The sequence below is a fragment of the Herpailurus yagouaroundi genome, unplaced genomic scaffold (genome assembly GCF_014898765.1).
Source record: "Herpailurus yagouaroundi ecotype Mexico unplaced genomic scaffold, PumYag 195, whole genome shotgun sequence".
NCBI classification, from domain to species: Eukaryota; Metazoa; Chordata; class Mammalia; order Carnivora; family Felidae; genus Herpailurus; species Herpailurus yagouaroundi.
In genome coordinates, this window is record NW_024412426.1 from 2241578 (window position 1) to 2259379 (window position 17802).

At 36.6% G+C, this 17802-nt stretch overlaps 1 protein-coding gene across 7 annotated transcripts in view; it reads left to right on the plus strand.

Annotated features, from left to right (window-relative positions):
* SYT14 (synaptotagmin 14) overlaps nt 1-16254 on the plus strand; it is a 221638-nt gene extending 205384 nt beyond the window's left edge. For 4 of the 7 annotated variants that reach the window (XM_040446356.1, XM_040446359.1, XM_040446358.1 and 1 more), the window contains 2 exons: nt 2171-2227; nt 3515-4242. In XM_040446356.1, coding sequence (XP_040302290.1) covers nt 2171-2227; nt 3515-3828 — 371 coding nt within the window. In that variant the 3' untranslated portion in view covers nt 3829-4242. Of the gene's footprint in view, nt 1-2170; nt 2228-3514; nt 4243-16149 lie in introns of those variants that run through there. The other 3 variants (XM_040446357.1, XM_040446354.1, XM_040446355.1) reach the window with 2 other exon arrangements.
* The last annotated feature ends 1548 nt before the right edge of the window (nt 16255-17802 follow it).

Consider the following 17802-nt stretch of genomic DNA (forward strand, 5'->3'; position numbering starts at 1 on the left):
AACTTAAGATTGATGTTGTATTTTCTGTCTGCATGCAGTACTATGAACTAATGTTTATACTTCTATATTTTTTTCTCTTTTCTCCCCTGTGATAATTTAAGAAGAAACTGCTTCTTCACAGTTTTCCTCCCTTAATGTTATAAATCGGTACTGCCTGCAGTCTTTTCTTAAATGGCGTGACTTTGCCTTTACCAGGACAAACAGAATAAGGAATAGTTTGATATTTCCCCTAGACACTAGGAAAGGAAAGTGAGAAGGTATGCCTCTGCTCTGGTCCCTATGCCTTTCACTCCCCTTTCCTTGTCTCTTTTCCCGCTCACAGGCATGGGGACGGATTATGGGAGTACAGAGAGACTGTCAGTACACCTCCCTAAATGTTTATTGATATCTGTAGAAATAAGCTAGGAATGTAGCAGCTTCTTTATACTTCTCTAAAATTAAGGCTGTTAGTGCCCTAAACAATTGAAAGGAAATCTTAACTAGTAATGGCCACCTTAAATTTGCTTAAAGATTTCCCACAGACTTGCTTAAAAGCCATCTTTTACTCCAAGTATTAAATAATTACTGGAGGGGAAACTTTTTCTACCCTTGAATTAAATGAACTTTACCTCCCAATGTCCTAAACATTGTCTTTTCAATTTAAGTGAAAAGTCATAAAAATATATTTGATTTTCCCTAAGTAATATTGGAAACCTTGCTTCTTACAGACATCATGGAATGTATCTCTTCCTGAATTAAAAGTCAGAAGGCCAAAATTATGTTTATATTTCTACCCTTGGATGAATAACCTAACTCTCCCTAAGTCTGTTTCCTCATATGTGAAATTAAGGCTGTGTCTTTCACAGGTTATCTAAGACTGAAGTCAGACGAGGGTGCATAAAAGAGGGATGGAATTATTATTGTCCCCCAATTCAGAGGGGGGAAGGAAGCAATTACTAGAATAAACAACTTTGGAAGTGTGGCCAGGGTTATCTTTATTGATACCTATTTAGAATGCAAACTCACGTGGCCTGGCCTGGAAAGTACCTTAAATGAACAAACTTTGCAGACAGGAGATAAGGAGCATGGTGAGGCACATGCCAGATGCAAGCATGCATGCCCAGCCTCAAGACATTCAAATCGAAAACTTCTGAACACTGTAACAGATAAACAAAATAAGTATGTGGGGTTACATCCGGCCAGCAGCTATCAGTTTGCCATTTGTGCTTTAGCTAACAGTTTGATTTTTTGACAAATACTCAGTTTGAAATACTAAAAAATAGCAGAATGGAATGATATGCTTGCCTTTCTGTCCTTGCTGTACCCACTCTGATAGAAACAGAGAAACACTAACCAGAGCTAAAGTGAAGAGAGCGGGGGTGGATAATAAACAGGGTGAGAGGTTATAATGCATCCAAACTTAGAGTAGGTAAGGGTTAGTTAGAACAATTCATAGAATAAAACAATTTAAAATAGAACAATCCTATTTTAGAATTAGATCGTCAGCATCAGGGTGGTTAATGGTGTTAACTGGGAAGCAGCTAGTAGGTAAAAAAGTCAACATTAAAATTAATTGTAAGAAGTGGAATATTTATAAAGTAATGTATCAGTTTGTTGTATACTGTATACATTATATAAGACGGTGACCCTTTGTATATACCTGGTTGTAGGCCTTGAACTGTGTTATCGACTGAATAATCTAAAGAAACATGGGGACATTCAAGAGCAAAAATTTTGACAGTTCTATTTTCTTTTGTTTAACTTAACTTTATATTACATTGAAAGTAATAGAAGTATTTGAAATATTTAATATTGCATGGATAGACTTCAAAACTTAGCATAATAATAATTATATAATGACTTTTATTCAGTCTTTTATAGTCTGATAATTTGCATGATTCTATGTTCAATGTGCTTTAGACCAAGAGGATATCATTATAAAGATGTCCCCCTTTAAAACAGTGTAATTTTTGTTTAAGATTACACAATGACCTTAAAAATTCTCATTCCATGAAATTTACCCAGCAACCCTTTTGTTCAGCCCTCTGCCTCAATTAAAATGCTGAAGTTTTGTGTTCTTCCACCCCAGTGAACAGTGTTTCCTCTTTAATTCTAACCTTTGACCCTCTTTCACCCAACAATTGACATCTGGTCATTATTTCTTTTACTGCTTTCCACCCCCTGTTGTCAGATGGACTGTTCTGTTGTCTAAAACACTTGATAGGTGGACAGGTTTATATAATCCGAGGTGAGTTCCTGTAGAGGCTAATTGGATGTTGTCTTTTCATGCAAAAACAAAATACCCTAAAACTTGCCAGCAGTGAAGCTGTCCACCATGTTGGTTTCCAAAACAAAATGCACATTTATTATCTGTGGTACTTTAAATAAAACTAACTTAGAATTTATCTCTGATTATGGATGATGGTATTCAGAGTATGTATAAAATAAGCAAAACTTTTTAAATTAAAGGTTTTATTTTTCATTTATTGTATTTTGATTCATATAATAGATATTTCATGAGAAATATTGCAATTGTCATTAAAATTAATTGAAATTTTGATATGAAGTACACATGATGGATCACCATGCTGAAGGTCATTTGCATGAGTCTAACCAACTTGAAAACACAGTTGTTTGAAGAGAGGGTTTATCTTCCAAATAACCAGGCGATGAACTGTTATGTTTCACTTTGTACACGAAACATCACATCAGTTTTTTTTCTAATTCATGAAAATAGTTAAGAATACCATACTTTAAATTTCACATTCAATTATGCCAAAAAAGAATCCCTGTAGTATTTATTTTAACTACCCAAAAAGCACATTAAATGTACTCTTGCATGAAACCAGGAGAAAGTTTTACTTGATTTGCTAAACTTTGAACCCTAATGCATTTGGCTTCATTTGGCCCTTTTAAATGTTTTTAAAATATATTTAAAAACCACATCCATGCAGAGATTTTTTTGACATTTCATCCTAAGCTGTTTTGATGTCATCTTTGCATTCTTGTCTTCTTTTCCTCTTTTCCATTTGCCTTCATTTCTATTTGTTTGTTTATTCTTATTCTCTGAAAACACAGTGGAATGCTTTACAGTGTTGTGGCTAATTGAGCTTGCTAAGTGTTTATTAATGCTATGACGTCCTGCTTAGTGTAGCTAAATGGGGATGGGGTTGGACAGGGGTGGGAGTGGGAGGTCAAGGCTGGGGAGCGGGGGTGGGGGAGAGGGGAAGCGGAGGGTGGGAGGGTGGAGGAAGGATTATGAGGTATACCTTTAAATTCTAACCATAACGTAGAAATAGCGAGGTTAAGATATTATGACCCACAAAAGATTTTCTGCCTACCTAGCATTCTCTGTACTTGGCACATTGAATAAGCATCTACATCAAAATGGAATCAGTTGAAATTCCATGAAACATGGTATACACCATATCCTTATAAAGTATAAATACTTAATGTTCTCGGCAGATGTCACAAGTAAGGTGTCTTGAGTTTGTTTCAAATGATATTTGTGGTATGTTGTTGTTTTTTTCCTTAGATACGTATGTTAAATTAACTCTCCTGAATTCCATGGGTCAAGAGATGTCCAAATGCAAGACATCCATCCGCAGAGGGCAGCCTAATCCAGTATACAAGGAAACATTTGTTTTTCAAGTGGCCCTGTTTCAACTTTCTGATGTGACACTCATACTGTCTGTGTATAACAAACGCAGCATGAAAAGGAAAGAGATGATAGGCTGGATTTCTTTAGGTCTGAACAGCTCTGGAGAAGAGGAGCTCAATCACTGGACTGAAATGAAAGAGTCGAAGGGACAGCAAGTGTGTAGATGGCATGCGTTACTAGAGTCATGAGGAATAGGATAAACAAGCAATTACAGTCCAAGGCAGCATTATTTCTGATTGCAGCATTACTGTTTTTACCTAGTCACCATTAGAAGAGCTGTTCTTTGGAGCGTCATCCTCAACCTTCTACCAGAATGCTTTAAATTGTGTGGAAAGAGCGTCTAATCCTGACATAAAGGAAGAAAAGATGTGTCTCTGGTAGAGCTTGTTTGGGAAATGAGAAACTTACATCATCACAGTTAACAGTTCTCCAGAGTTTTAAGAACATACTTTTGGTTTGAAGTTAATTTCACTTTAGCAAAGAGCCAGGACTTTCATGAAAAATCAAAATTGTAACCGATTTTTTAAAATCAGAATCCTTAGTTGCAACACTGTTGTAGTGTCCACTCCCCCCGCCGCCCCCCCCCCCCCCGCCGCCCCCGCCCTCCCCGCCCTCCCCGCCCCCGCAAACGCTAACCAGGAAACACGTATTTTGACTGGCTTGTCCCTGGGGTTGGTAATGTTCTTTAATCTGAAGAAGTACGTCTCCGGCTCTGTCATGAGGCATATCTAACGGGGAAGGGTTTCAATTACATAGAAAACACTTTCATTTCAGATATTTTTCCTTTGTGCACTTAGTTTCCTTGTGCCTCAGTTCTTCTTAATAGCACTAAATCTTAAGTGCAAGCGAGTCTTCATTTTCATAAAGGAATTTTTTTTTATATGTCACTTTGGAAAAAAAAAAAAGCTCATTTCTTCATTTGCCTCTGCTTTTGCCTGATCCAAAGAGACCCAGTCCCTGTACTGGTCCCTTGCAAGTCTTTTAGACAGGTTGTCCTGTAGAACTACGTAACTTTCTGTTGAAAGCACTTTCTGTATTCCTGTATTCCAATGTAGGAAGCTAATAGAGCAGGACTTTAACATTTCTTTCCACGACTGACTCTTTAAAATTGTAGTAACGTGAAAATACATTTTTTACAAACTAAAAAAAAAATAGTAGATAAGCTGTTGAAAATCGAAAACAATTCAAGTTCAAGAGAATTTTAATTTTAATTATCTGCTCTGAGAACTTCGTAAACAACACTGCATAAAGCAGGTAGCATTCAAATAAGAAACTGTTCTCTCTCAGTCTTCTTCACTCTTGAATTTGTACTTGTGATATAAAGACTCTCCAGTTCTCAGTTTGAGTCAGAACATCATATTAAAAACAGTTCTGAGATTCCTTATGAAATTTCTAGTGACTTGTGACTGGATTTTATGAAATTTACAGATACGTTCTTCAACGTGATGTCATCCTGTGCCTTTCATGTAAGTTAAATTTGCTCATACAGCTTGAAAGTTGTATTTGCAAAATTAGGCCTTCGATTTTTATAAATGTAAAGATTCCTCAGAACAGTGTCACAAGATCTTTATTTCCTCTGAAGTCTGTAAAAGTTGTATAATGTGCTAATTTTTTTAAATGGCAAGGCGTTTCCATTTGTTGGTTTTATATTTAGAACTCTTATTAATCAGGAGTATTATAAGCTGTTCTCTTTTTAATTTCGCTTCTTACCCAGTATATAATTTTATGCATATACTTTATTAAATAGAATGTTTTGTATATATGAAAAATATTTTCTTTCTCTCTTTCTGATTTCTAATTAAACTAGACAAAAACATACTATTTACCAATTACCAAAAAGGACTATGCCATTGTTCCCAGACCCAACTTAGTACTACATATTATGGTAAGCTAGGACCTGTTATTACCACAATAACAAAACCATGCATAGACATTATCACATCAGCTTGGCTCTACTGAAAAGGCCTTAAAAGAAATCCAAAAAGACAGTGAACTCCTAATATTTTTTAGTTTAAAAAATGGCAGCTCTCTGCATTCATAACATGAATTAGAAGATAAAATACAAATGCCATATTGGGTGACATGAGGTTTAAGAATGTATGTTACAGAGTTGCATTAAAGGGAAAGATCTATTCTTTTATTGTTACACTAATAAGTGTTTTCCAGGTTTTTTTTATAGATGAGTTAAGTTATAAAGTTAGAATGTGCATCAAATGGTGAACTCTCTCGCATACATATTTTCAACAGTGGAAAGAGATTTAAAGGTGGGGTGGGGTTAGGGAACGCAGACCTTACTGGGAAACTGGATTTAAGCATTCAGTGCTACAAGTATCTCTTCTGGCTTCACAACAACGGACTGCATTATTAAGAACTGAGATCTTCTTAATGAGAAGAGTCATATTTGTAGCTGTGACAAAGCCTAATCAATAATCAAACATATTATGAGACCAGTGTGGTGCTTTCTCCTTCACTGACGGAAAGACCTAACTAGCTGTTATTTGCTAAATCTGTCTTTCTGCAGACTCAGTCCAGAATTGTGCATGTGCTTTGATCTATCTTTATGGGGTTATCTGGTGTAGATATCAAGTCCAATGACTTAAAAATTAATCAACAATTTTAAAACTTTTCATGAAGGACCCTACCTCCACCCCAGCTGCCAAGTCCTCAAAGATTATGAATTATATGTACGTGTATCTGTATACACACACACCTACATGCATACTACACACATACACACCCATACACACACACACACACGAAAAGGTGAAGGTGCCCTGGCTTTTTCAGGTAACTAATTAATTAGAAACCCATTGATCAAGTTTATGGATTGTTTTTTCTCCTCTCTGTATTTACTAGAAATTAAATTTGGTTTTGGGTGCTATTTGCTGCCATTCTCCTCCACACACAGCAAAATATATATCTTTGTACCTTGTGGATTGACACAACTTAGAGTAATTACTCCCCCAAATTTGCCTATTCTTTTAGAAAAAGATTAAATAGGTCTCGAGAGACCCACTTCACTCTACTGAATCTAATGTACAAGACAGTACTACTGCTCTTTTGTGTGCTTAAATTTGCATGAAAGCATAAAGGCAAAATCTTATATCTCAGTGATTCACAGCAAATAGGAGCCCACTGGTGGGCAGCAGGTGTTGTCTCAGAAACTTGTGAGAAAGACAACCCACTTTCTTATTGTTCTCTTAAAACCCCCTAAGTTCTTTAATAAAGTGAGATAGTCCAAATATGGCAATTGACTGGCATTCATGGGAGCTTCTGAGCCTGGAATTAGAGGCTTTATCTGTCTCCCAGATGAGCTGCAAAATGTAGTCATTTATTACTGCCCAGGAAACAAAGTGTGTTTCAAATCAGTAAAAAATTTGGTTAGTATACTATCCTCTTACCTTTCAGAGGCTTTCTTCTGTAACCTTGTGTCTTCTGTACTGTCCACATTTTGTGTGAAATCCGTTTGACTATCTTACTGCTATGTATCCAGTGAATTCTCAATAATGTTGTATTTAGTGACAAAAGTAATAAATTGGACCATGATTTTAAAAAGGAAAAACCAGTAAGAAAACATCTAAGCTGCCTTGATTAGCATATGCATGCTTAGGTGTAGGGCCTGGTAGGGTGGTTTCATCCAGCCTAGTGCAGATGACCAGGGCTACATGTTAAATCATTTTCTCAATACCACATCATTATTTTCATTTATTTATCAAGTGAATCAGAAGCATAATCAATGACCGCAAAGTAAGATAGCACCAATGGAGGAATAGGTCATAGAATTAAGGATGGTCTTTAAGATGATGATGGAAACCAAATGATATCATAGCTTTTCAAGTGAACTGAGAGGCTATTTGAAGGTATAAATTTTAGATGAAGTAAGAGCAGTAGTCATCAAATTTTTTCCAGGTGTGAATAGAAATGACACAAATCCACCCACATAAAATTGCCGTTTGCCCACAAGGACTAGATGGTCAATTCATAGAGATTTTTCTCGTTGATAGTTATTACATTATTTCACACTGATAATTATTATCCAAAAGCCTTTATTTCTTGTTTTGTTTTGTTTTTTTCCATTCACCATTCCCGGTTCACCTATGGCCTGCACTGGAGGTAGCCATCATTATCGTCACCAGTCAAACTCCATATTGAGCAGAAAGTTAAATACATTATGAGACATTTTTTAAATTAACTTTAAAGTAGCATCTGTGCCCACCAAAATGTATAATAAGATGATGGTAACTTCTATAATTAAGTTCTAGCGTAGTAACTTATTATTTTGTTTGATTCTCACAACAGTGCTATGAACTAGGTAATATTTTCACATCTTATAGCCGAAGAAACTGCAGCATAGGGGTTAAGCAGACTTGCCCAAGGCCATCCAGTAAGCAAATAGTAGATCGAGGATTAGAATCCAGCTGTAAATTACTCTAAAACCTATACTACACATACCGCAATTTTTACTAGTTGCAAGAAAAACAGAACAACATTATATTCACCAGTAATGCCACCCACCTAAATGGAATGGCAGAACTGGAAAAAGAGAAGAACAAAACAGAGCTTGGGAAAGAGAAATACAAGACAAAGAAGAAAAGAAGATCAGATTTTTTTTTTTTCTTCTCAGGATATAAATGGTACTTCTGTGTGATAGTTTGTAGCTGACTTTGATTTCCAGGGACTTGGAGATTAATTTACTCCACAAGTTTAGCCTATGCTTATATTCTGAAAGTATGTTAATCAATTTGTTCTCCTTGTCCAGTTTTGGGAATCCAAGATACTTTAATTGTATATGATCCCCTTTCTACCCCATGAAGGAGATATCCTGTATCCTTTAGCAGGTATCTTGCCCATATCAGTGGTGAGAGGAATGACATCTGTCTTTCTCTGTGCTCTCACTGTACTTTATTTATGTTTCTTACATACTCATTATTAAGGTTTAACCGCATTACAGCTTATTTTATTATATGTTTTTCTTTCTCCCTTAATATGAGTTAATGCCTTGTCTTACTATCTTTATGTGCCCTGTGCTCATAGTAGGCACATAATAAATACTGAATCGAGCTAAATTTCCTACAGAAGAAATCAATGATACTGTTATATAGGTCTCCGTTTTTTATGAATTTTATGCAGTGCATGGATTTATTTATTCCTTTATTTTACATATATTTATAAGAGCACCTACTATGTGTAATGTATTGTTCTAAGTGCTACAGATGCAGAGATAGTATATTAGATAGACAAAGTCTCTGCCCTCACAAAGCTTGCATCCGAAGGTGAGAAGATAGCCGCAGAATGATACACATTTAGTAGAGGAGTACAACATGGGATCAGAAAAATCTTCCTGGAGTAAATTACCCTTTAGTTGGATCTTAAAGAATAAACACAGATTAGATTGCCATCAAGGAATATATTCTCTCCAAGGGCAAAATTTGAAACAACTATAGTGTGCCCCAAACTATCGTGTGTTTTAAGAATTATTTTGAGAGCTTAATTTGTATTCCAAAGCCCCACCTCCAGAGATTTTTGTTTTATTTGGTCTGGAGTGAAGCCTATGAATCTGTATTTTATTAAGCTTCCCAGGAAATTCTGCCTGAGTTACCTTGGTGTAGAATATTGAGCTCACGATAGAGAATTACTGACAGCAATGTTTCAGCATCCACAGATTAAATTTAAGTGTAATTGTGATAAATAAGAGTGACGTTAAGACTAGGATTAGTGCTTTTGATCTTTTATTTGTGCTTCCTTAAAAAGAAAAATATTCAATAAAAACATTAAAAGTGATATTTAATCATGAGTCCCTGTACTTTCACATTCAACATAACTTTTTCAAAGTGTTCCTTGGTATAATAAATTCTATTATGTTGGTTTTATGATTCCTGAAACTTACTTTGGATTATTATTCAAATATTTCCCTGTGAATTGCCTTTACAGTGATAAATATAAGGCAGAGAGTCTGAGGAGATATTTGCCTCTCTGTCTCTCTCTGTCAGTATTCTCCTTGAAATGAGACTGACCTGTAGGTAAGTTTTGTAGTTAACAGCTGAAGGTGGTGGCATTTTTCATTCCTGTGTAGAATAAGGTCTGTTGCCTTTTATTGTCATCTTAAATGGCTTCTCTGTCTTCACACTCATCCTGGATTCTTCACTGGCAACACCAGTGTTTCTGTCACCTCTTGTCTAATCTCTATTTCCTTGATGGTTTTTGCTCTTTCTTAGGATCTTTTATTTCAAATATCAAGTTGATACAGCAGCCTCGGGTCTTTCTCGTCTCTAAAGATAAATGCTGTGTATTAGGTTCATCTGAGTTTCTGTTTTCCGTCATTTAAAATGTCACTGTACCTTCTTCTCTGGTGTAATATTTTGCATGAATATATTTTACATGTTGGAAGTTTTTTCCCCCAACAAAGATCTGTGATTAACCCACTGAAAAATGCAGCTAATTGAGTATTTGAAATAACGTGGTATGGAATTGGGCTGTTTTGTAACTGCTGCTGTATCATTGTGTTTGGTCTGGTCATAATGCAAGTTTAATGTGAAAGTGTATAATAGACTAGAATTATTAGCCCATTATCAAAAATGAAACTAGTTCTTTCTCTCCACGTTTAGACAAGTATGTTTCATTTTATTTTTATTTATTTTTTGACTTAAGACAGATAATGTTTCTTTTTAAAATTGTTCTTTTTCTCTTCCTCTGTGCCTTTCTCCCCCACGTGCATTCATGTGCATTCACATTAAATACCAGAGTTCATCAAAGCTGAGTAATACCTATCGAAAAGTGATACCTGGACTTTTTTTTTCCTTAGTCACAGGGATCAGACAGGTTTTGTCTAAGACTAGAGAGAGCAAAGCATGGTCATATGTAGCCACTAGAGGTTAGCTGTTGCTCTGGTGATTATTGTTGTACTTTGCCTCCACGAGTGTGATGTACTCTAGGATGTTGTGTGGGTTGGGGGCAGAGAAGGAAACTTGATTATTAATCTAACAAAAGTTTGGCATAATTTTATCATGGAATCTCAACTGTTAGCACATAAATATTTCTAAATAGCTGAAAACAAAGTCACTGCTGTGGCAATAGTTTTGCAAGATTTTTGACATTATTTCAATGTCAGTCTGACAGTCTGTATCTTAAATTGTCCTATTATTTGAGTTTCCTTCTTCACCCTTTTCTTTATTATTCTGATTAGTATTTGATGTTTGAGCTTGTCTTTTAAATATTCAAGACTACTTTAAAAAGAAAACCCTTACTACCTTTCTGTGTATTCCTTTAACATGTGATCTCTCACCTGACACATTGTTTTTAAAATGAATACCCAATACGTGAAATGCAATACCCCATTACACACTGAAAAAATAATCTTATGAAATTTGTTTATAGATTCAGATATTGCTGGAATGCTTATTTCCATAAATCTAAGCAGTTAATATTAAATATGACTATTCTGTGCTAATGAGAAAAAATAGGAATTTTCCCATATCTCTAAGACTGATTGCTTATCTTGCCTCACATCTGGTTGAAGGGGGTGGCTGTGAACTTCTTACCAGCACTTGTCTGTCGGTTTCTGAGTGTGCTCACGTCCTCCACACGCTATTGTTTTCAGTAACAACCAAACCTTTTATACGCTGGGGGTAGGTCCTCACCAGTGATTCCTGTTCATAACCTTCATTAGTGTTGATGAAACTAATACATAACTACCAATAAGAGAAAAGACCCCTAAAGCCTAAAAGAACAATATCTTAGAGCCCTGGTGTAGGATGGCAACTTTAATACCTACAAGTGATCCTCTTTTTTTTCACTGTTACTTGAATTCTAGTTAACATATAGTGCTGTATTGGTTTCAGGAGTAGAATTTAGTGATTCATCACTTACATACAACACCAAGTTCTCATCATAGCAAGTGCCCTCCCTAATGCCCATCAGCCATCTTGTCTGGGATCCCCACCCACCTCCCTCCATAAACCCTGATTCTAATCCTAATGGAGTGGAAGCCAACTTCTCAAAACTGAGATTTTAGGACATTATGTCCTAAATTTCCTCCAGTTCCCTCCTTTTGGTCTTCTCTCTTTTGCTTGGACATTTTGTTTTTTAATTTTTGTGAGGAACGCTTAAAAAGCTGTGGTTTTAATGGTAACTGGACAGAATTTCAAAAAAGGAAAACTTAAGTAAAGACCATGGCATCGTAGGAAGGTTTGTGTTGGAGGAGGGCGTGGAGATGGCACGTTTCTGTTGGGGCAGTCCTTCCGAATAAATATTGAGAACATTTACGACATTCTGTAATTACGTCACATTTGTTTTGTGAGGGGAAACCAGGGTAGCTTTGCATATAAATCGGCTCGCTTAGTATTTAAGTATATTTAAACAATATTTGAAGCACAGCTAGAAAATAATGGTGATACTTCTAACAGTATTTTGAAATTATAAATAATTACTTTAAATTTACTAAGAGAAAAGTTTCCAATAGCAGCTTGCATTACAAAGTTCATTTATAATATTTCTGCATAATTTGAATTAGATGATTTCTGTTTTTGTGGTGAAAATATAGTGGCAACAATTTTGAGGAATCTTTAAAACTATCATAGAGAGGACAGCTAACCTTTGGCTGGATTTCTACTAGAATTTTGAAAGAAGAAGTGTTATCCAAGTTCCTTTTCAGTTCAGTTAGTCTTGATGAAGAACCAGTTATTACATGAGCTTTAAGGGTCTTGATAAATGTTAGGATCTATTCCTTTTCTAAAACTCATCATGTTCAGCACTGCTCAGTACTCTTGCATTGTGCTTTATTTCTCAAAATAATGTAATTTGTATGGAAAATTCAGTTAGCGGAATCTTATATTCAATATCCCCTTACTTTGCTTCTTTCCTTTCTTCCTATTTTCTTTTTTTTTTTTTTTTTTTTGAGGCAAAGAAGCTTCCTTAATAGTATAGTTTCTACAGAGCTTTCTTACTTATTTTTCTAATAATGGATATAACAGTGTGATGAAGTTTAAATGCTCTGTGAGCAAAACTCTGTTAAACAACCTGAAGAAATGCACTGCTGATTAACATTTCCCTTGGTCTTAAATTGTCTCCAGCATATTTTCTAGTGACTGTATACCGTTAATGGATCTTATTAACATATACAAGTGTCTGTATGGTTATCCACAGTGTTGTACTATCGTCCCAGAATTCATTTGCTTTTGGGGTCAGAAATATAAACAGATGCGTGTGTGAAATGACCCATTTTATAGAATGAGCTTATATTTAATCATTTTCATGTAATTGAAAATGTGCTGTACGTGGCGTTTGATTCTCATGTCTACTTTTCTACTATCTACCCACCGATTGTCTCGGTGCCTTTTCCCTTTTGTATAATTGTATTACATAAAGAAATTGCTGACCTCTCTGTAAACAATATACAAACTGTTAAAATTATTAATCCAAGGAGATTTTAATGGCAGTTTGGTTTTCCAGAGAATAAATTTTTGTGTGGCTTAAAAGTTCCTTCTCTTCACCTTTCTGTAAGAAATCTCTTCACCTTTTAGCCCTCACCTGGAATGGGAAGCATCTGTCTTCTCAGATGAGTGTGCTCAAAAATCAGCCCTGATTCTTACCATGGACAAATAAGCATTAATAGGATTTTTACCCAAAATAATGTTGATCACATAAGCAAATATCGGATCGATACATGGAAATGTTATTAAGATCTCCAGTTTGAAAGGATTCTCATTTCAATGTGCTATAAAATATTGCTATCAAAATGTTTGAGTCATTTTCTTTAATTCTAAGTCAAATGTGACCTCCAAAGAAAATAGATTACAGACAACTTTAAACATTTTAAAATAATCTCCTTTAAAGTTCACAAATAAATCAAGAATGAAACGAAGTGGCTTTCAAAGGATCTCAGGATCTTTAGCTGGACTCTGTGTACTCATACCCTGTTCCCTAGCTTGGCTCTTTGAGTTACCGTGAACTTGTCCTACTTCATAGTGGTGTAATCAATCTGTTTAACAAAATCATTTTGTATTTGACAATAGCAGTTTGTTGATTTTCAATTCTTTTTTTTCTAGGCATTTTCCCAAAGACCCTGAGTTTAGATATGCTTTTCATATTCCATTCCCATGTCCATTTTATTTCCAGCAACAAAGATTTTATAAAAACACACTTAACAAGCACTATTTTCCATATTGAAAAGAACTTTTAAACTTTCAGTGCTCTTAAAACTGACAGAAATTAACGTTGTTACGCTATCTAATCTCTGCCTTTGAATCCTTAGTTCCATAAATTAACCGGGATCCTTTTTTAGTTAACTTTTTTTAAGAGTACAACACCAATGCCCAATTTCCCTGGTTTAACTTTTTTTTTTTTTTTGCAAGAGTTGCCTCTAGTGAAACACAATGAAAACATGAAACATTTCTGCTTAAAATAAATAGGTTCATAATTGAATCTAAACTAAATTTGAAGAACTTGTATCCCTTCCCAGTACTTGCTGTGGAATTCATCCCCTGCCCCCAGATATGTTGGGTTTCCATTATTAAAACATTTAAGGTTGAAGGGCAAAAATAATAGACTTGCTTATGAGTTTACTCCAAAAAAGTGATATCCGTTTGGGTCACGGCTTACTGTCTTTCACAGAATTGCAACTGATACAAAGTGAAATTCCAGAAGAAAATAGGCACATCGGCATTCCGACTAGAAAATCATTAAATTCTATGTAATCATTGCAGAGGAATTCAGGTATATAATTGCAATTTGGTAGTAACTCTTTTGACATCTGGAATGCAAAATAATATTTAAGTCAACTCTTTCTTTCCACAGATCATCAAAATATTCCACGGTTCCCAATTTAAAAATAAAAAGTCTCAGTAAATATGTTAAAGATTTTGCTCGATTCGTGCTTTTTAATGAATTATAATAAAATCATACACTAAATGCTTCTATGCAATTAAATGCCAAATAAACAACACATCATATAAGGAATCTCATAAACATATTAATTAGAGGAAAAAACTTAGGCGCATACTATGTTGACATATCTAAGAGAAGACTTTCCAAACAAACCTTTTAAGATAGAAACTGCCCGCTGTTACCAAAATCCATGTTTTCCTCTATTGTGTCATATGATCACTTTACATTTCTTGGCCTCCCTTGAAATTAGAAATGGTCATATGACTGAATTCTAGCCAGTGGAATATGAGCAAACAGGATGCGCACCAATTTCCAAGAGGCTTTTTAAGAAATAAATGTGCCTTTTGCATGCCTCCTTTCACCTCCCACTGGCTGGATACAGAGGAAACAGAAAGCCAAGGAAATGGCAAAGTCACGAGTTAGAACGATTCTGGGTCACTGAGTCACCTCACAGGAAAGAGACAACCAGATATATTTGCCTTGGAATGTTAACATAAATAAGAAGAAAACCCTCCATTGTATTTGAGCCATTACACATTTTAAAGTCCACTTGTTACTACAAATGATCAAAACCAAAACAAATTTTGGGACCTTCCAGGGAGGGTCTGTGAGAATGAACATTTGCAATATGTTACATGGGCTTAGCAGCAGGCAGAAACTGGAACCCATGGTATTCAGGGGCAAAACGTTTGATGGAACAGTTGCCTGCTACGCTTGGAAGGGGGTCATGTGACGACTGAACCTGTAGTTCAGGGGAAATGAATGCAAAGAGCCAGAATAACAGCTTATTCAAGATGTTTTCTGCTGAAAAATATTACAGGAAAGCACTAAACTCAGGCAGGAAGTATATGATTTTCATGCAGAGATTGAAGGCAATGGAGAGAGCCCAGAGATTAAGTGCCTTGGGGGCTTAAAACGTCTACTGCTTCTGAACCCCAAATACTAAGACAAAAGACCAAAAGTGGCATTCAGTAAGCAAGGCCTGTCAAGACTGCACAACTGTGGGGCTCCTGGGTGGCTCAGCTGGTTAAGCGTCCGACTTTGGCTCAGGTCATGATCTCACGGTTTGTGGGTTCAAGCCCCACATCGGGCTCTGTGCAGATATGCTCGGTGTCTGGAGCCTGCTTCCGATTCTCTGTCTTCCTCTCTCTCTGCCCTCCCCTGCTCGCACTTTGTCTCTGTCTCTCTCGAAAATAAAATAAAACATTAAAAAAAAAAAAGACTGCACAACTAAACAAAGGGACTCCCCATGTGGCAAAGATCAGATTTATTTAGTGTTGCCTCACATTCAGAGCAACCTCAGGTAAACTGCGTGTTCATGAAGCATGTTCATGAAAATTGTTTATCCCCCCAGGGGATAAACAAATGAAATCATAGCATGTAAACCTTCTCAGAAGCTAGAGCAGGTGGCCACAGAGATAATGGATAAGGCAGGATAGATCCAGAGTAAATAAAAAACTATTCTAGAGAGAAGTAGGGGTTTTCACTGCTGTGAATCGATGGCTGATGTATGTTTCTCATTATTCCCCTTTTCAATTGAGAATTGTGATTGTATTTAGCCACTCCTGCTCTACATTATGTATTTGGTGGAAGTTGGAGAGCAGGTTAAGTTGTCTTTAAATTCCCAGGTCACTGAACATGATGAAAAGGAGAGAGCGTCACCAGAGATATGGGACTTGGAAAACATTGCAATCACCGGATGGGACTTGAGGATGTCTTCCTTAGGGAAAATGTAAGCTGTTTAATAAAATCTTTGTTCTCGGGGTGCCTGGTTAGGCGTCCGACTTTGGCTCAGGTCATGATCTCAAGGTCCGTGAGTTCAAGCCCTGCGTTGGGCTCTGTGCTGAAAGCTCAGAGCCTGGAGCCTGCTTCGGATTCTGTGTCTCCCTCTCTCTCTGACCCTTCCCCCTTCATGCCCTGTCTCTCTCTGTCTCAAAAATAAATAAACATTTAAAAAAATTAATAAAATCTTTGTTCTCCTCTTCCTGGAGACACGCTACATTTCCCAGCCTTTCTTGCAAATATTTGTAGCTATGTGACCAAGTTCTAGCCAGATGGAATGTGAGTGGGAGTAATAAGCCTCATTTGTAGGCCAAATGCCTCCTTCAGGGTCTCTTTCCCTATCCCTTAGCTGGTTGCAGATGATGACGAGTGTCCAAGGGGACGGTGGAGCCACAAAATGAAAGGAGCTTACATCCTAGAATCACCTTCCCACCAGCCAACAGTTTCTTCAGAAGAAGAAGTGTTACACGGGCAAGAAATGAACTGTGTACTTGAGCTATTACCGATTTCAGGTCTATTTTGTGCTTGCAGCAGCACCTACCTTAACACCAATGAGTAAGTTCATGGTTCCAAGCCAGCAACTAAGACAAACGTGGTGGTGCTATGGCCAAAGGGACAAACTTGCATACAGTATGTGGAAGGACTATGTCTGACACCTGATTTGGGGGGAACCAAAACCAAAGAATGAGGTAGGTCTCAGGAACACCACCTGCCACCACGACCTGAAGAAGTTATTTGTAGGAGCGCTTTTAAGGCTACTAAGAGTAATTCAAAATACTTGTCTCCCCAACTTGACCAAACTAAGAGACACAAGGTCACTAACTGTGACCCAAGAGATGAGATGGTGGGTTGAATGCCAGAGACGCAACTAAAACCTAGGCATCAAAACCTAGAGACAGAAGTGAAGCACTAAGAAAAGGGAGGAAGAAATCCAGCAGCAAGTAAATAACTCAGCAGGATTAAGGCAAAGACGCCAGGAACATTATGAGAGGCAAGATGGCAGCCAGACTGTTTAAAAAATAATAAATAAATAACCTTGAATTCAGTCCAAACACTTTTGGACTCAACCCCATAAATGAGTGAGTTTAAGGATAGTCTGATGGATCAATTAGGAAGCTATTTTTTTTTTTAAATCCGTGTGTTTTAAAAATATTGAGTCACTAGATATAGAGTATAATACCAACAGCCTTAGATTAGGTGGGTAGAGAGGGTTTTTTTTAAGTGAGATTTGTGAGGAGCAATTGTCAGTACAGAATGTGACTCTCGATCTTGGGGCTGGGAGTTCGAGCCCCATGTTGGGTATAGAGATTATCTAAAAAAATAAAATCTTTAAAAAAAAAGTGAGATTTGTGAGACTGTACAGGGAGAGTTTCTGGAATGTGATGAATGATTGAACTGGAGTGTGGGGTGACATGTGAAGGGATGGAATGAAATAGAGTGGTTTTGAGGAGCAGGTGAGAGGGGTGACACCACCAAATAAAGGAGTCCAGAGAAGAAGC